Source organism: Fundulus heteroclitus, chromosome 3, assembly GCF_011125445.2.
Source record: "Fundulus heteroclitus isolate FHET01 chromosome 3, MU-UCD_Fhet_4.1, whole genome shotgun sequence".
In the NCBI taxonomy this organism is placed as follows: domain Eukaryota; kingdom Metazoa; phylum Chordata; class Actinopteri; order Cyprinodontiformes; family Fundulidae; genus Fundulus; species Fundulus heteroclitus.
In genome coordinates this window covers 19,694,283-19,714,941 of record NC_046363.1, presented here as the reverse complement: position 1 = coordinate 19,714,941, position 20,659 = coordinate 19,694,283, and the positions used below count along the sequence as shown (strand labels likewise).

The 20,659-nt window shown below is 40.2% G+C and overlaps 1 protein-coding gene across 1 annotated transcript in view; it reads left to right on the top strand.

The window, feature by feature from the left end:
* The window catches only part of LOC105932440 (receptor-type tyrosine-protein phosphatase U), a 127,573-nt gene that overhangs the window by 45,885 nt on the left and 61,029 nt on the right, over positions 1-20,659 (top strand). Inside the window, 4 exon segments of the mRNA XM_036132112.1 lie at positions 895-1,043; positions 1,311-1,498; positions 15,060-15,132; positions 15,231-15,307. Coding sequence (XP_035988005.1) covers positions 895-1,043; positions 1,311-1,498; positions 15,060-15,132; positions 15,231-15,307 — 487 coding nt within the window.

The following is a 20,659-nucleotide window of genomic DNA, read 5'->3' as shown; positions in this document are numbered from 1 at the left end:
AGGTGGAAGAACGTGTTGACAGGACAGGGATCTGGTCCACGCGAAAGAGTGAAAAAATGGCAGCCATTGTTGAAAGCCAGCCATGAGGAGCAGCTTGCCACAATTGGTGTAGGGAACACAGCAAACATATGGAAGGAGATGTTCTCCTCAGATGAGACTAAAATGTAACTTTTTGGTGTACATGCATAATGCGATGTCAAGGGGTGGGGGGAGTAAGACTGGATATGACCCTAAATTAAACATCCCTGTGGTAAGACATGGTGTTGGTAGCCTCGTGGTATGGGGAGGCCATCCTTTAGCAGAGACAGGAAGCTGTTTTTATGGGAAGAAGGATGAAGCTAAATTAAGGGATATACAGCAAAGAAACCTGTTAGTGGCTGAACAAGACCGAGGCCCCGGGCAATGACCATGAACAAAGAGTAGAGTTACATAATGTGGTTTAAATCAAAGGATATTAAATTGTGAATCTCTGACAAGACTTGAAAACTTCTGTTTGGATATGCGCTCCGTCCTATCAGACTGGGCTTGAGCTCTTTGGTAAAGAGGAGTGGGCAAAGAAATCCGTCTCTAGATGTGCGATGTAGGTAGAGGATTACCGCAGAAGGCTTGGAGATGTAATTGCAGTAAAAAGGTGGTTTTACAGAGAATATACTGAGGAGGGCTGAATGCAAACTCAAGCCATGGATAATTTTCCTTCCATTTCTCATTTAGGCACCACTTGTGCTGCCCTGTCCCAGCAATAAAAATACTTCAAAGTTTGTGGTTTTAATGTGACCAAATGTAAAGAAGTTCATACTTTTCCAAAGTCATTGTATATCTGTAACTTATCTCCGTTTCTGCTACATTTTCAGTGTCCTGCTTGGTAACTTTCCCCTCACCTTCTTCCCTAACCAGGAAACCAGTAAACAAGACTCCCATTACCTACCGGCAGGAGAAGAGCCATATGGGCTCCTTGGAGCGTAGTTTCACAGACCAGAGCACCCTGCAGGAGGATGAAAGAATGGCTCTTTCCTTCATGGATTCACATACATGCGGAACACGAAGTAAGACTCGCATAAGCTTAAATGAATGGATTCTTTATTATTTGACCTTTTCAGTTCTTAGAAGAGAAGCCTTTTAGACATATCTTACATATCTTATCTGGGTGTCTAAAGTGTTAAGAAAACATAAATAAAACTAGTGAGTCATTACAACATGAACATTCACTTGTTAAAGGAGTGGCTAAATGTTCTAGAGGAGACCCCCTATTCTGTGAATATTAGAGGTCCAGAGTATTGCTAAAGCTGCCATTGTGCCGTTTTGTGGTTCAGGTGATGCTCGTAGCTCAGTGAATGAGGCCAGCAGCCTGCTGGGGGGCTCCCCGAGGCACCAGTGCGGACGTAAAGGCTCCCCCTACCACACGGGACAGCTCCACCCCGCCGTCCGGGTGGCCGATCTGCTCCAGCACATCAACCAGATGAAGACCGCCGAGGGCTATGGCTTTAAACAGGAATATGAGGTGAAAAGGGCACTGTTACAGTCTGTTCTCGCGCTGACATTATAAAACAACTGAGACAGCTCTTTGTCGGAGGCTCAGGAGGTACAGCGAGTCTCCCACTCACAGGAAGGTTAGAGGTTAACGCCTTAAGTCTCCGGCCTGCATGCCAAACGTGGATACAGGGTACTGACTGCCAGACTTCCTGCAGTGTGTCTAACAAAAAAGGAGTGCAGCTGCATTTTATGGAAAATATGTTTCAAAACTATATTAATCAGAACAACATGCTTTTCTTCAAGCTCACAGAAGGATAATGCTCTACAAAAGCAACTGCTACATGAGATTTAACAAAACCAAAGAAATGGGAAAGAGAGAGGCTAGGTTACCATGCCACATGATTTTATAATGCTTTAAAAACAACAACGAGGCTTGCATGAGTGCTCCAAATCAAACCAAACCTAAAGAAACGTAGGCCAGCAGGTACACAAACACAGACGCTTAAACATTTAAAATGTTGAGAAAATTAGAAAGTGCACCTCTGTTCCCTGTAATGGACTGGTGGCCTGCAACGTCTGCAGAGGATGGCTCCAGCTGCTCTGCCACACGGACCAGGCTGGAAGCTGTTCCAGAGAACGCAGGGGTGGGCATTTCACAGCCTGTTAAGGTTATTTGCTATTTTTCCTCTCTCAGTCTTACTGCTTTTCTAGTTTGGTTTTTAGTGCGTCCCACTCAGAGAAAGCATGTAAAACCAGAGGTATATCTGTTCTCCAGTGTCTCAGGACACTGGAGTATCAGCAATATTATTCCATCCACAAGCGATTCATGTTTGAATAGAAGATGAACAGCTGAATTTCCCCCCTGATAAATAGGAGTCAGATGTGACGGTATTTGCATAATACATTATGCTGTATAAACAGATTTTTAACCTGTAGGTAAACAATGTTGGTACTCATCCTGAAACTAACCCACTGATTTGTAAGCTCTTTTTTCTGGTTCTTATATCTACATGTATAATTTACTGATAAGGACTGAGTTAGCAAGCTGCTACATCAACCCTAAGATGTTGACTGTCTTCTTTTAAAATCCTGTTACACCAGATTACGATTTCTGACCATGATCTCGACAACCACTCAAGCATCTTTGGATTGTTTCAGATTTGGTTAACCTCATTTCAGTGTGAAGACACATGTGGCCATTCTGTGCTCTAAGGAATAAACATGTTGCTTCATATATTTTTCTCCTGTAGCTTTCTCGCTTATCCCATCACACATATACCAACACTTGCACTGGGATATTGGTTAACAATTTGCTGAATATGGCTATAAATATGGGAGTCTTCTGGGCCTCCAACATCAGTTTCAGCCTTACTTTGCCGGAAGAGAACACCATAAGGATCTTTAATCAGCTTGACAGAAGAACAAAAGAATGGGGATCAGTTTGTTTTTATTAATAGATACTTGAACCCTGCCTGGCATGCCTTTTTGTCCAAAATCCAAATTTCAATTTTTATTGATCACTTTGTGGCTCTAAAATGTTTTTTTATGAGACAGGGTGCAGCTGTTGCATGTAGAATTTAGACTACATGTCACTGCTCATGCTTTTTCCATCTCCCCCTCCTCCTGATCTTTCGTCTCATATTGGACTTTCAAATGCCGCAACTGCTGAGCTCTCTGTGCAAGTGGCCTAAGCATGGCTTCAGATGTTTATAGAGATATCCCGTTTTTTTTGGACTCAAAATAATTTCAGGACCCTATGCATACAGCAGCCATAGTGCAAAGAGTTGCAATAACTTAGAATGCTTTCAGTGCTGTCAGCCAGATGTGAGAATGTTTACATTTTAGCCTTTGCATGGGGCCAGGCGTGGGTCTTAGGGCCCACACATTATGGATAAACCACTTATGCTGGTAATAGGCTCCGCCGTGATCACGAACAATCGCAATCTCACCATTAAAGTTTCAGGCTCCATGACATGTAAAGGGGGAGTGCACCGTGTTCATGAAGCAACACAGAAGACATCGGATATTCTGGCATATTTTTTAAGTCACGATTTGTTGTTAGTCTGGAGTCAAGGTCAGGAAAAAGTTGTGCCAAATGTAAATTATTATTTCTAAACAAAAAAAACAACAAAATACCCTAAAAACTCTAACTGATGTAGTTTTAGTCTGTAAGAGGAAAAATGACTGACCTTATAGCTCTTTCTGTCAAACATTTGTGCTGCTTGTGTAGTAAGCAACGGGTTAAAACAACTGATGTATGTCTGTTGCTCTAAGTAGATACACACTTCAGTTTCTTGTGATGGTTTTGTTTTCTGAGGGGTTTTCAGGTGCATCCTCCATAGCAGGGAGATATTACCTCTTGGGCATTTCCTAGTTCTGTCCCAAGAACCTTTTAGGAGATATGTCTGACCTTGATTAGCAATAATGTTGGTGGTAAGCATTCACTCCAAAAGTCGTCCTTCCCTGTTAAATACAGGCGCTCTATTTTGAAGCAGTAAACCAATTCCAAGGGTATGGCTTGTGGAAAAAGTGCTTCGGTTTTGGCGATGCAAAACTGAAAAATAAACACAGTCTAAAGACGTTTTTTGTAGGGTTTAGAACTGCTGGCTGAAAAAGAAACATTAGCTGAAGCCATAGAAATTAATCACCAAAGCCAAAAAGGCATCTGAAGGACACCACCAGCTCTAAGATGAATAGATCCTTCTCATTTAGAGCAAAAGAAGACCTCTATTGTGATGGGAGGCCTGATGAGGTTAAACGTCTCTGCCTCCTCCTACTGAGCCTCTGTCTGCTGCAGACAGATTGTTGTAAAGAGTGGTAGGGACAGTCTGGGAAGGTGAAGAATGATGAAAACTGTGGAAAAAGCAAAGCAAAAACCTTCTGTGGTCCTTTTTACCTCTAATCCTTGAAGAATCGTCTTCCTCCCCAGTAGCTATATTGGTATTTACCTCCATTTGTAAAATGTGGTGCAATGGAAGTGCAATATGGTCATTAAGGATTGTTTTTTTTCTAGTAGGAACACATATGGCATTGATCTCACTGTTGTTCCCAAACATAGCTCATCTGTGCTCATTTGATCTGTTAGGTGATAAGAATATAGAACATGTATTCTATTGGATTGACATTTGGGGGTCACCAGTCGGGACCTGCTGACATTTCTTTAAGCTCTTTGCAGCCACAAGATGTTTTAATGTTAAAACAAGCTGCAGTGGTGAGAGTTGGAAAGATGACTCAAGGCGAGTTTATTTTTAAAGCACATTTCAGCAACAAGACGATGCAAACGCCTTTACACTATGAAAACATTCAAAAGAAGTACAGTGCAGCAGCATAACAAAGAAAAAATGGGCTACAGACTGAAATGAATGATGTTCCAGCTAATTTAAGGCTTTGACTATTTAAATAGGACAGTCAAAGTCAACTCTAAAAAACAGAGTTTTATTTATTTTTTTTTTAAACACTCAGCAGGATTTCAGCAGTTTTGATTTTCTGGGAGTTTGTTCCAGATTAGCAGTGTAATAAAAGCTGAATGCAGCTTCTTCGTGTTGGGTTCTGATTCTGGGAATTTGGAGTAGAAGAACCTGAAGACCTCAGCAGTCTGGAAGTTTGATATAACAGCAACAAATCTTTAATTTATTTTGGTGCTTAGCCATTCAAGGATTTATAAACTAACCAAAGTCTATTTTCTGAGTCAGGGGTTCCCAAAGTGGGGGCCCGGACCCGCTTGGTGGTTATGAGATGATTTGATGCTGATGTGCTAAAATATTTAGTGTGTCCTCATGTGTGAAGCTGATACTAAAGTATAACTTTACAAGATGCTCAACATTCCTCATCTTAACACAGAGGGAAGGCTGCGCTTTTTTGTAAGTTCTTATAAAAATACTACTGTATTCTCATAACTTTATAACTTTATTCCCATAATATTAGGACTTTTTCTCATACTTCCCACCTGTTAAAAGGGGGTCACCGGTCTCTGGCATTGTTATTTTGGGGGTTGTAGGCTGAAATGTTCAGAAAATTGAGAACTCCTGCTCGGAGATGCAGGGAAGCAGTATAAATACTTCAGACCTGGGGTGATGTGCTCTACTCTCTTAGTTTTAGTGAGGACACGGGCAGCAGCATTGTGGATCAACCGCAGCTGTCTGATTGACTTTGTAGCAGACCTCAAGATCCTGCTGAGACATCGGTCCTTAACTCCTGCAAATGTTCTTCAGGGGATAGAAGGCTGACTTTGAAATTGTCTTTTCGTGCCTCTAAGGCTTCAAGTCTGAGCCCATCACTGCACCTAGATTACAGGCCTGATCGGTAGTTTCAACTTGTAACAAGTGAATCATATTAGCATTTATATGTAATTTCCTTTATGATTTATTGTAAGATTCTGAGCAAAGAAAGTCTAAGACTTTAGTCAGAGATGATGATAAAAAAATGGTTTTAAGAAATGATTGCTTGGTCAGTTTCACTAAAACTAATGTGAATCACATCCTCTCATAAACCGTCAATCTGTGCACATCCTTCGCCTCCTTCCCTGAGTGGAGTGAAGCATGTGTGGAAAATGAATGACTAAGTAATGGGAATCAAGGTACACTGGTTCATGATATTTTTGTCCAACCCTGCGATGTAAAAAGCAAACTACTTTACAGACACATCAGAAAAATCCAAAAATTTGATATCTTTGAATTTCTGCTAAAGGTATTTACTGTGTACCAAATAAAAATCCTTCACAACATTGCTCTAAAACGGCGATGCGGGCTCATGAATAGGACTTTTTGTCCTTGAAATCAAGTCAGCGTCCTCCTCAGATGAGATTTAACGATAGAGTTGGAAATCAGGCCAGCAAACCGATGTTTCCGTCCTGATCAACATAAAGCCCTTCATGTATTGTAAATAAAACAGATGTTGAATGGCCCTGATGGTTTTTTGTTGTTGTTGCTTAAGTGAGTTAGAACATGAGCTCTCTTGGTTCCAGGGGACAGAGGACAGGTCCAGCATGTCGCTGGGAAAGGCGACAGAGGAGGTTGATAGATGAGTTGGTCTCTTGCCAACCCCCCTCGCTATCCAATTTTATGCGGTCAAATGTAAACATGTGGTATGTAAACTAGTATCTAATTAGTAAATGCCATATGCCCAATAGCCAGTGAAGGCAGCATCGAATAACGTGCAAGCTACATTGCGTCAGCCGGCGTTTGTGCGTTTGATCGTCTGCAGCGCTATCCAATCAAAGAACAACATTAGCAGCATCGTTTCATGATGGGATTATATCATTAAACAGCGCTGGATTGCCCCACAGTTGGTAAAGTGGAACAGGGTCTTTGAGAGTAAAACATTGTAGCTAGTTGTTTATTAATTACAACCACTGAAGCTGAACTTTTCAAACCTAGAGGCAGAGAACATCTGCGGTGACAAGAGACAAGGTGAGAGGACAAGCAGCTGAACATGCGATCACACCCTGTCAGCGTCGCCACGGCAGCATCCTTTCAACCCAGGAGGTTTCCGTTTTTTTTTTTTTACTTTATTTCTAAGAGGAAGTCAATGGGACAAGCAGGGCAAGGAGAAATACGTAAAAAAGAAAATATCCTGAAATGTCAAGGATTCTTTCCTTAATATGAAGATTAAAATGCAACCAGAACCACATAGTTGTGCCCTTCTAAACCTAAAACTGTGTGGTAGATCCCTGTTCTGTTAAATGTACAACTTGAACCCCCCCCCCCCCCGACAAAGTTGCATGATTTAGAAGAGAATGAAGTTTAAAGCGTAGCCATAATACTCTAGTTTCCACGGAGTTAAGTTAAAATTGATGTACATCATCATGATACAATTAATTTATGTATATTCATTGATTCAATTGATCAAACTTTATTTGAACTGAAAAAACTTTGCTTATTGTCTTAAATATTGCTGTTGATGTAGATGTCATTAGTTAAATATGAAGCCTATAATTACTTAGACTAATTTTTTTTTGATAACGTCCTACTACTTTTTTTTTGTTTTGTTTTTACTGGTTTGTAATCCAACCCAAGGTTTTGACCAGCTGTAAACAATAAATGAATTTTGGTCATAAAGAATGTGGTAAAACAATGGAAGTCCAAAAAGGCAAGAACAGTTAAGCCCAAAATTACTCACACCCCCAGCAGTTTTAGAGTTATCATCAATAATTTTTATTTAACAAAGAAGCTTCTATATGATAAGAATTGACACGGCAAAACAGTTATTGGCTATTCATAAAAAATTACATGTGGAAAATTATTTATACTCTCCTTAAAAACTGCAACCTGCAGCCCTCCTTGGTGGGCTGCAGGTTGCTTAAGTCCGCTCCACCAGAACTGACTCCTGCCTAAGTGTGGAAACATTTTTAGAAAGGACTGAACGAAAGCCCGGTTGCCTCCGATTTAAGCCTGTTTGCTGTTGCGATGACACGGATAACTGATCATTTGCATGGGCATCTTCTCAATAATAATCAGAAAAGAAAAAAAAATTGTTTTTGGCACTACAGAATGAAGCCTACCTTATAATTGCTGACAAGCTTTTTGCACATTTCCAAAGATGTTTAGATTATTTTTTTCTATGGTGATGAACTTCAACTCTCTAAGGTAGAATAATATCATCCTAAGCTTTAACTCTCTCCACAGATCAGATTCAAGGAGGGTGTCTGGGCCACTCCTAAATTTTAATATCATTTTTAGTCAGAAGGACTATTTGGTAAAAATTAAAAATACAACTATAGCTAAATCTGCTAGGGATATGAATGATTTGTGGCTTAGCTATAAGTCATTACAATATAATTTGACACATTTTCACAATATTTGAATGATTACTTTTTGCGCATGATTGTAAACTTTGCTTTAGCATCACCAGCTGTGTCTCAGCCTTATTAATGAATTAAACCCAGAACAAATCAGAAGAAATATAATTGATTTAGGATTTACTAAATTGTTTAGAGGTTCTTTTTCTTCTTTTTTTTCCAAAATTATTTTGAGGTAAATTCAACAGTAAATCAATCTTTTTGATGTACCGTCGTTCACAACGGATTAGGACAGTCTTTTCATCCATGGGTAGTACAACGTCAGTTCACTGACACTTTGTAACAAGGTAAATTGGACTTTGAGCCCCCCGGATCAGTTTATTGTAGGTTTTTAACCATTTTGTGAGAACTGTTGATAAATCAAAAACTTACAGTGCTGCATACCCTTTCTGGATGTTTCACCGTGTTTATTTATATAAAGCTTTTAAGCTTTCTTGGTAGACTTTTTGCACTCTGTGCACCGTGGGTGTTTGGCCCTTGATCGACCCATCAGTAGAGAAAAGTTTCCTTCATTGAACAAAGCTTATTTAATGCCACCGCTGCACCAACGGCGTCTACTTGTATTATTATGTGGAGCGCTGGGTCCTTCATTGTGGACCCAGCGCTCTGAAAACAGTTGTGGCTGGGAGTTTAGCTTTGTACCCTGGGGAGAGGTCCATCTCTGTCACCCACAGCCCGTGGCACTCATGGAGACAAGAAAACATCTTTTGTCTCCAATACATGGTGTCCCCCTCTGGAACTCTGCTTGTAGACTCATTAAATGGTCCCTCACGGCCAAAACACACTACACTCTAAAAATCAATACACACCTCTTTTGTATTTTTTACCCTCTCTCCGCTAAGAGTGTGTGTTTTGATGGATTGTGTCTCGCTATTATGAGGGAAAATGATGAGGACTATTATATTAGACTCACACCGCAGCCAGAGGTTTTTATTTCCCAGAGGAATACCTGCTTTCTGTAAAGACATTGATCAAGATTTTACTGTTTACTGGGCTAGTAAAGGGGATTGCATGTGTGACGACTGCTTTCGTATCCCGCTGGAACCTTAACTAAACAGCAGCTGAGCAGAACTCCGGAGGGCCAATGTAACGCTTATAGATTGGGGAACTGATTGACTCGTTCAAAATCGGAACGAAAACTAGAAAACTGTGCTAATTTAATATAAAATGGGAGCCGGTGATACATTTTTAGCCTGTTTTTTGTCCGCTATACCTGGAATATATGATTTTGTTGTCGGAGTGAAACAAAAAGTGAAAGATACATCAAAATGTTTAAATTAAAAAGAAAACAGTCATTTTCCAGCACAGGGTAATCTAATTGGATTCATTTTGTGTGATCTCAACCGTTCTCCCTCTCTGATCTCTGCAGTGAAGTCATCTAATCAGCTCGTCCCCGGTGTTCTGTTCCTTGCTTTCAAAGAACTGTCATTCCCTCGCTATTTTTCTACTATTTCCTGTCATCTCTCTCGGGAACTGAGCGTCGGGAGAGGTGGGAAGAGACAAAAAGAGGCCTTAGAGATGTTCTGTCAGAAATAAAAGCAAGCCAAGAAGGAAGAGGTGGACAGGGAAGGAAGCCATGAAGTAAAAGGGAGGGAAAAGAAATGTTAAGATTCAGAGAAAAACATCTATAAAGGCAGGGCATGGAAGAGGAGGGAAGAAGTGAAGAGGAGGATGTAATCCCAGGCAGGATTTGGGAGCTTCTTGGCTGTGTATGAGGAGAACTGTGTTGTAATCCCCTGCTCCCCATTCAGACTTGGGCAGAATTTGCACAAAATTTTTCTATCGTCACAGAAAACCACTGGGAGTAGACCCCTATGGATCTATAATCATTTGTCAAAGTCTTCAGTCATTCTTTCTTCCTCTATATAGTGCTTCCAACAACAAATTCTTTGTCCTTTCTGAAGGTATTTTTGCTTTGCTCTTTAGACATCAACATGTTTGTGTGATTTTCAGTATGGTGCCTATAACCATTGCCAGGGAATCTGGGAAGGATGGATTTGTGCTTGTCTACTCAACGCAAATCCCCAAAAAGCTCATTTTAAAACAGGATCTGTTGGCTCTAACAGGTAAAATCACAAGAATGCTAAATTTGGTTCCAGTGCTTTACTTCCAAACCTTAATACAAAGGTAGAACTGCTGTTAAAAAAAGCATCAGTGCGAAATTGTCTCTCTATACTGGCACAGTTTGCCCACATTCAAATTAGGCACCATGCATGCATTTAGGAGAAAGCCTGTCTGTATTTGTGTACCTTTATAGCCCGAGTAAATTGCTTGCCATTTTTGAAGACCATAGCTGTTGGTGTGAGCTGAAAATACCGTATGATGATGGCTGGTGGTAATTTTGTTGCAGAAGAAGAAAAGGGGATAAAACCCATTTATAATGAATTGTTTGGGTTTCTTCTAAAATCAAGCTGTTGTTTTTTAAAGACAGAATCCAACCTCTATGGGTATGATTGGTCTGGATGGCACAACTTAGCTGTACTGAGATGGTTTTGGAAATTTAGAGAACAGCCGGAGCAAAACACACTATAAAGTCTATAAAAAAATTGGCTGAATTTTTCCCAATCCCATAGTAGAACTTATAAAAATTGCCAATGGCTGACTGACAAACAACAGAAGCTTAGTAAAAACAACGTGATTACCAAAGAGCCATGGATAAAACTTATTTACAAGTATTGGTGCTTCCCTCAGGTCCTGCGGCAGATCATTGCTGGATATTATTTCCTGTTTCTTAAAGAATGTCATCACCAGGAAAAGAAAAGTCCAAAGAAAAACACCGAAAATCCTCCAGGAATCTAGTTTCAACATATATTGAAATACGAGGGCTGCATGTTGATCAGCACAGAAACACATATCTTTAAATGCTTACATTGGACTTGAGGTGTATGATTTTTTTTTTTTTTATTGCCAGTTCTGAAGAAGATTATGGTTTCTGAAGCTACATATTCTGTACAAACTGCAATCATCTCATTTTTACACCACTTTAAGGATGAATGGTGAATTGGGTATCCCTTTAAGTCAGATGCAACATATGATTTTAATAAGGGAGCAAAATGAGCAGCTGTTGTGACCATCTGAAGGTATGGAAAATGCAATCACCACTTTTCAGGGTTTGAATTTCATCTCATTTTGTCCTTGAATTACACACTATGCATGCAACAATTCACCCCATCTATAGTATATAAACATTAACAGTTTTATCACCATAAAAGGATTTATTTTGCACTTGTTAATGAACCAAAACTGTGATTCTGTTACTACTACCACTATTTTATTATTTATGGAACACTTTAAAACAACCGCATCTACAACAAAGTGATGCACATGTAAAATCAAGAGCATGGCAAAAAAAAACAAAAAAAAAAAAACAAGGAAAGAATAATAAGAACAGCAAATAAACTCAGTAAAACAATAAAAACAAAAAAAAAACAGGTAGTGCTAAAATCCAAGGAATAGAGATTTTAAAATGTTTCGTGACATTTTTAAGGTGGACAGTGAAGGGGCTAGCCTGATCTGAATAGGGAGGTTATTCCATAAAGAGAGAGCATCAACACTAAGAGCTCTGTCCCCTCTGAGCTTTCGATTTGACCTCGGCGCCTCCAGGAGCAGCTGATAAACTCACCTGAGGCACTCAGCAGGAGAAAAAGGATGGATCAGCTCAGAGAGGTAAGCATGCAGGGGCTAGAACAGGCAAACTTTTAAAAACAAATAAAAGAATCTTAAAGTGAACTCTAAAGTGGACAGGAGGCCAGTGGAGGGAGGCCAGAGTGGAGGTGATGTGTTTTCTTTTAATAACTCCAGTTAAAAGCCTGGCCGCTGCATTCAAGGCCAACTGGAAGTGTTTCAGAGAGAACTGGCTGAGTCCAAGGTAGAGAGCCTTGCAGTAGTCAAGCCAGGTATTAATAAAACCATGAATAGCTGTCTCACGGTTGTGTTTTGAGAGAAATGGCTTAGCTTTTGCCAGCTGCATAAGAAGATAAAAACCGGACTTGACCACTGCTCCAACCTGAGGGATAAGCATGCATAGATAATGGATGGATGGATGGATTTTAAAACTAAAATAACAAATGATCTGCTATAAATATTATGCTGAACAGCCCAAATCAGTGGAAAGGGGTTCACAGGAACCACTAGGACAAAACACCATCACCTCTGTCTTTCTATCGATAAAATTTACATTTAAGGCCATCCGGCCTTGGATGTCCTCAAGACACAACAAAAGCGAGTTGCGTGAGAGAGCTTCCTTTTTTAGTGGCATATGTATCTGACTTAATTATCAAAGCACTGGAAAAGGATTCCATGCTTCCAAAGTATTAAACCCAAAGGGAGGAGATAAAGGGAGAACAGTGACGGACCTAGAACCGAGCCCTGTGGAGGAAGATTCAGAATCTGCTATTTTAACGGGCATGGCTCTGTCAGCCAAATAAGATCAGAACCAATTAAACGCAGTACCACAAATACCCACTTGGTGCTGTATACAATGTAACAAAATATTGTGATCCATTGTATCAAACGCATCGATTATGTCGAGCAGAACAAGAACGACATTCACCAGAATCATCAGTCCAGATGATGTCATTAAAAACTCTTACTAAAGCAGATTCTGTGCTGTAATGAGTTTTAAAACCAGGTTGAAAACCTCCAAGTTATGACTTACCTTTAAAAAAGGCTTTACCTGAAAAAGGATGACTTCCTCTAAGATTTTGAGATAAAATGCAGCTATGAGATTGGCCTAAAAATTGCCATCACAGGTTGGTCAGGTTTCGGAAGTAGAGGCTGCACCACAGCATGCTGGAAACATGCAGGGCCAAAACCTGACGACAATGGAAAGTATCACCTGTCCTGTGCTGGGGAAAACCTCTTTAAAAAAGCGAGGGAGGACAGGATCGCGTGGAGAAGCAGATGGCTTGATGTGGTCAACTACATCAGCTAGCATGTTTAGAGTTACTGGTTCAAATTTGTCAAACGCACCCGGACAACGGGTCCAACAAGAGGGGGTCACAAGAGAGCCGGGGCTGAGATCAAAGCTCTTGTGGTTACAAACATTTCAGTAAATAATTTCATTAAACTGTTACTCTGAGGCCTTGTCTACACATAGCAGGGTATCTGGGAAAAACTAGACATTTTTTTTTGTGTTTGTGCTTTTCAGCCACACATAAATGGCGTTATACATCCCTTAAAATGAATGATCCTCAAAACTCCGGCTAAAATGGAGATTTATAACTGCTCCAGTTTTGAGCCTGCGTGTGTACATGAAAAGACAGATATGAATGTCTGGCGCTTCACGGTCTGTGATGAATATTGCTGCGCTGCGTCACACATGTGCGACCATTGTTTATACGCTTGGCCATACTCGTTTTGACACAATTCCCAATCGACATTGTCTTGAGTTTTACTAACTTTGTATTTTAAGATGGATTTTAATATGCTTGTCTACACGCTCGAACCTCCCGGCACCATGATCCATTCCTAACAGGAAGTTGTGGTTGTTTTGAAGGATTCTGATTGGCTGATATGTTTTAGTTTTGCGGTACACTGCACCCTATGTGTCTGCCGTATTTCTGCAGGTTGGTTTGGATGAAAATCTTTCTAAAAAAATTCCCGTGTGTATGGTATTCTTTTTTAAAATGTTTTTTTTTTAAACCCTGTCATGACTAGGCATGAGGATACTTTCAGGGAACCAGGTTGTGGGGCATTAAGGACAGAACATCAATAATTTGAAATTAGACAGTTGGGTTATTTTGATGGGACACAATAATGTTTGAGAGGTATTCTCTTTTGGCTTCTACTTATCAAGATCTTTGCCTCGCAAAAGTACCCCATTAACTTTTAAATATTTTGTAATTTTTCAATTACAACCCCAATGTCTTTTAGCAGGTTTTTATGTGATAGACCACGCAAAAAGTAGAACAGTGGGAAGACACTGATACACGGTTGTCAAGATTTCTTACACATACAAATCTGACAAGTGAGGCGTTCATTTGTAATGTGCTCCCTGGAGTTAATAAGGAGTAGAGACAATTTTTACTGTAGTTTTAAATGCAAATATCTACCTCCTTTACACATCTATAGAAATTTAGACCCATCCCTCAAAATCAATATCAGTCAGACGGTGATCCCAACAGCATGATGCTGCCACCACCATGATTCACCTTTCATCATTACTTTCCACCACACAAAGCGTTTTGCATGTTTCCAAAAAGGTTTAGAGCACTTTCTTCCCTTTAACCAGCCACAGCCATTCAGTGGCCATGTCTGGAAAGGTTTGCAGTTGTTCCACACTCACATTGTCACATGATGGCTTGAACAGTGCTCTATGATTGGTTCGAAGCTTTTGCCCTGTTTTAAACCTCTCCACCACGTTCTCGCTGGCCTGTCCACTGTGTTTTCATGACTGGATTTATACTGAGATAAAATCACACACTGGTAAAATGTTCCATATTTATTTTGTGACTTCTGAAAGCATCTGGTTCCACTGGACCTCAGTCAGGTGCATCTGAGTAAAGGTCCCAAAAGAAAAATTTACGCAGCATCTTTTTTAAATTTGTGAAACATTTTACAAACCATATTCATGTTTCTTCATGCCTCGTAAATATCCTCTACTTTGTGTGGTCAACAACATGAAAGCCAAACTAACCATATAAAATCTGAGATTGTAATAATGTGAAGAAGTTTAAGATGCATGAATAATTATGGCACAAAGCACGGTGATTTATCAGGCTCTGTTTCACACATGTTCTGAAATATTATTTGGTTTCCTAAATCTACTCAATGTGCGTCTTCTTCTTTGCAGAGCTTCTTTGATGGCTGGGACTGCACCAAAAAGAAGGACAAAACCAAGGGCAGGCACGACACCTTGCTGGGATGTGCGTAATCGCAAACATTTTAGTGGGGAAACAACAAGTCTTGGAAATTCTCTGTTTTTTAAAAAAAATAAAAAATCTTTGCACTTTTATTAACCCAGATGACCGCCACAGAGTAAAACTTCACCCTCTGCTGGGCGATCCGAACTCGGACTACATCAACGCTAACTACATTGACGTAAGTCTAATCCTGTTGCTCTGCTTTACCAGATTCAACTCTGCCCCGTCTCAGGCTTTCTCACATCCTGCAAAACCACGGCCCATCTCTCTCTCTCATAAGCCCACCACTCTGCTGCTCCGCTTCCACCTTAGAGCATCCATCCAATCCAGACACCGGCCCCCCTCGGTGTTGAGCCAGATGCCGCCATTGTCAGGTGCCTGCTGCAGAATCCCTGACCCCGACCACCTCTGCTATCGTTTTTATTAAAACAGAGTGCAGTAAATGCGTTTAATTCCTGCAGAGGGGATGAGCCTCTCTGTAAGACCCCAGCGTAAATCCACCCCTAAATTAAATAGACGTCACTGATGTTATTCAATCTCTGTCTGAGGCAGTGGGAGGCGATCCATTTAGCTGTCCGACATGCAACACCGCAGTAACATGCTCACTGCTCATGTAAGCAAATGCATGTGCTGCTAATGTGACTCATTCATGTGTGTTCTCGTTCATGAAAAGTTGAAGGCGTACCTAAGATAACCCCATCTGTCATTAGTCAGGCATTTCAGCTGGACTGTGTAAAATAAAGAGGTTCCGCTGCAGTTTGCCTCCCCTCGTGAAATACCTATTACAGTCCACAGTTGTTGCCATTTATTTAAGTTATGTTGAGGGAAGCCTAGAAATCTGACGCCATTTCTTTATCTCCCAAGATTTGTTTTGCGCGCTTCTCATGGGGAATTCTGCAAAGTTAATATGACACCCTGAGAGATCTTGAGGCGGGCTGTTGTACTTCCACTTCTGGTTGCAGATGATAAGAGGTTGGAATGATTGCGACTGATATATTTAGAGAAAATACCTGCTGTTTTTTTTTTTTTTTTCATTAAAAGAAAACTGCCAGCTACACATCTGGATTTGATGATCTGGTTTTCGGATTCCTCCTTTTTGACCCAATTATACCATCAAACTGCTTGACACTAGTGTTAAAGTGCATTTCCTCCCTTTTATTTCACTGCGGAGAAAGGTCAGCGTCAACGTGCTTTTAGAGCAGCTGTCACAATGAGAGCGAACTAAAAACCTGGCCGCTTTTCGGGCTCTAGCTATTGTAAGGGCCCCCATTAGTGTGTAGGGTGCAGAGGTGCAGGCATTAGTGGGGGGAAAAAAAACACTCTGCAGCCTCTACAGTCTCAGTGTCAGAGATGTTACTCCCTGGCTGCCCTGACCCAGCTCGCTGAATTGTGTCTCCTCGACCACAGAGGGACATCATTTATACACCCTGTGATTATTTCAGCGGAGGTTAAATGGAAAAGTTTTTCTCCCCTCAGAAACACATTTGTGCTTTCGGGAACAGAGCGGGTAAAGTGCAAGCTCTGTGGTTTCCTTACTGTAAGATCTGGTTGTGTGCTTCTGGCCTGTTTCAACGGCAGCCACCTGTCCCCAGAACCGGGACGGCATAATTACCGGTGCCAATCCGTAGCATTTCTATGAGGAGTATATTTCAGTCGCCTCTGGTAAAACCTCGTGCTTTTTAGGAATATTTTTACTGCCTTTATTCCAAAGTGCAAATGAAAAGAAACAAACATAAAAACTGTTGGATAGTTATCAGATTGATTCACCAACAAGAGAGACCATGGGCTAATTTTTTTTTTAGTGATAATGTTCCAAGCAACAACCATTGTTGACCCAAAAGAACACAAATTTCCATCACACATTTGGTAAAAAAATTAAAAAATAAAAATAGTTGAAGATTCTCTTGATTTCTAGGAGAATATTCTCTGCACAGACAAGTCAAAAGGGTGGAACTTCTTCACCTTTGCCTGAATTCAGGAGGTCTTTGTGCATTCACAAAAATTCGAGAATCCCTCTTGTGCCACTCCCACCTCAACCACTTGAGAACCGACCCAGCACGGGCCGGCCAATCACGTTGCAGTATTGTGGTTTAGGGCGAGACATACAGCTGTGATGAAAGCAAGAGCTGCCGAGCTCACAGCCGAACCAAAATAAATATGACAATGCAGGAGGACGCACGCATAGCTGCTCCTATCACATCCGTTTTGACAGAATCAACAATCTCTTCTTTGAAAGAACAGCAAGAAGTGACTTGACCCGTGTAAGATCTTGTGGTTTCTCATGCCGCCTGCGGCTTACATTTTGATTTGATAACATGATTGGCTAAAACCAACCTTTGGGCACTAGGTGTTGCTTCCTCCAATCAGCTTGGTAATTTCTGCTGAACGTCCCTCCTCTCCCCGGGCGGATTTGATAGAAGCAGACCCAGATTGATAATGTGCAGAAATAAACTACGAGTGCTCCACATTGTCAATCTGGCATAAAACTAATCAGCATTGCAGAAAGAGAATATCAAACCTTCAGTGTAACATAGCAGTGGTGGTGTGATGATCTGTAGCTGCTTGGCTGCTTCAGAACATGGGCGACTTGCCGTAACTGATGGAGCCATAAATTCTGCTCTCTACTAGAAAATCCTGATGGAGGATATCTGGCCGTCAATTGAGTAGCACAGTGAAAACTTAAATAATCTAGATTATTAAACCAGCTGCTAAAGCATAAAAACCCTCCGATTCTGCAAAGAGTGGGCAAAAATGTCTTCACAGCAATGTAAAAGACTCACATAGAGACAGTTTTTTTTTTTTTTTTTTTGTATTTACCGGGGTTGTCTTTGACCTATATTAAAATGGATTTGATGATCTGAAACATTTAAATGTGTCATGAAAACAAAAGTAAAATCAATGTAGGGGCACATTTTCATGACCTCTACAGAAAGATAGCTGTCCAGGTTTTAGAGACTTAACAATAACAAGGTAGGTAGATTATTATGGTCAGGATAGACTGAATAGCACATGCTGTTCCTGAAACTGAGGTCAAATCAAGCTATTCTTATCCAAACATTCACCAATGCTTAAGAGAATAATTCTCTCTTATCAGAGCATAGGCATGCTCACTAATTATGACCTCTTTTTCTCCTTGTTTTTGCTTTGTTAAAATTACGGAGTTTCAAGTTTCTACTTTTAATCAGTTGCAATAAGGCTGCTAAAAACGAACGCATATAAAGCAACGTTGTGTGGTGGAAGTGCTGGATCCTGCTGTCTTCTAACAGCAAGACCTGAAGTTTGAAGATGAAAGTGTCAAGCGCTGACGTTGTTCAATTAGGATAATATCGCTCCTCGTGTTTAGTGCTAAATTATTTATTAGTTCAAAAATCGTTGCAGTCCAACTTATTGACAGTCGGACTGTGTGAAAATCCCATGACTAGCAGCAGCAAACAGGCTTTGGATGGCTTTTAGAAGGGTCTGGTGACTTTGAGGAAAAAGTTCTTGTAGATACTGATGTATTTTTAAAGATATGTTTTCTTTTTTTTTTTTCATTTTGCAACAAGAAACTAAGTATAGAGGGGGAGAAAAAAAAATAACTAGCCCAAATATTATGGTAGGAGGTGTTGTTGTAATGGTTTTGGTTGCTAACATTGGCCCATTTGCAGCAAGAGATCTCAGCTAAAATATAAACCAACTTATCTGTCAGCAAAGCTTCTTTTATTAGCGTCTTCTAACAACAACACACAGCTTCAACAAGTCCACGTCCCTTAGAGGCAGTCTGTGAAACGTGTGCAAGCTGATTATTTCTTTGCCAAAGTTTAGAAAGGTGCAAACATGAAGCATGATGTGCTCTTACAAAGACTTTAAAACATCACTCCAGTCTGCTCAGGGTAGCACTGCTCTCTGTCATGTTTACTTTTGAAACAACCCTCTTGTAACAGCTCACTTCCGAAACGATTTCACAGCAGGACTTCTCCTTCACTTACAGTATAATAACAATCCAATCCTGGCAGTTGGCAGACATGATTTCCCCCATATTATTACACTACAGGCGTAGCACCGAACACAATGTTCTGGTTGAAAGAAAAGGAGAAATACATGCTTTTGTCCATGCTTCTTTTTTATACCCAAATGCAAAAAATACATAGCTCATGGTATTCTGCTGCTAATGTATCTAGTATTTAAGTATATCTTAGCTACCTTGGTGGGTTCTTGATAATCTACATGAAAAATGCATTAAACAAGACCAATACTTTACCTTTGACACACCGTTTTTGATCTCTGCATCACTGGAATCAGAGTCCTACTCTCTAAAACCTTCGTAAAAAGGCTCCAAGAGCTTCAACCCTGCTTAAATTAGCTGAAAGCCAAAACGTTTTGTCAAAGTAATAAAATGCTTTATGGTTGATGTAGGGGGAAGTTTTCTACTTCTCCAGCTGTCCACCTACTGATTCCTCAAGACTAACCAAAGGCCATAGATTTCACAGTATCCCTTACCTTGTGTAAAAACACTACGATTTACGCACAATCTTTTTAAAAAGGTGTGAGATGACCTTTCTGGCTTTATTAGAAACCAGAAAAAAGCAACAATCAGTCTGACTAACTGCTCAGAAAGCTTGCCCTGAAGGTGGCTGCTGAAAATACATTTCACTCATGGCTTCCCCTGTAGTTTTAAAATGCAGTTACGTACACTGAGTTATGGCTGGAGGTTTCCTTAGTCACCACATCACTGTCCGTGTGTTTCAGAACCGAAATGTTTAATTAATCAGTTGCACAACTTTTTACTGTCAATTCCTGTTGTATTATTCATTTACTGCACGTTGCTATATTTACATTAGATCCTAATTATGACATTCAGTTGAAATGTGTTGCTTCAGAATCAATTTAATTCAACTGGACTGCAGTGGGTTTTGAATTTAATTAGACAAGCGTTGATAAGAGTCTTGTTGCTAATTTATGGAACTCGGTTTAAAGCTCTGACCTTCTCACAACATATTTTTCTAATTTCATTTTCAGAGCCATATTTGCAAGCATTCAACATATTCACATTTCTGTCATAAGTGGTCATTATTATTTGTATGAGGAGGAAACGTTTTACGATAATTTTGATAAGCCTAACTACGCAACTAATTTGGTTCACGGTCTAATTGATTAGCACAATTAGCATTAGTTACTGTAAACAACCTTTTTTGTGTGTATGTCCTAAACAAAGTAGGTCCTTCCTTTAACTGTAAGATTTCCCAAAGGCTGCCAATAATTTCCTGAATCCAGCGAATGTCTGACAGAAGCTGATAGATCCAAAGGATAAATCAGAGCATAATACGTTCAGCCCTTCTGTTATCTGCTGAAAGTCTCAGTCAGAATACTCTGAAGGAACATCAGAGATGTCTCTATGGAGAATCCAAGGGATCCTTTTCAGTCTTGGAAGATTATGGGAATATATGGAATTTGATAGGAGTATTTCTCAAGTCTGGATAAGGGAGAATAAAAAAGGAAAATTAAAAAAGACTTGTACTACTCCCACTGTTTAAATGTCCTTCCTTCCTAA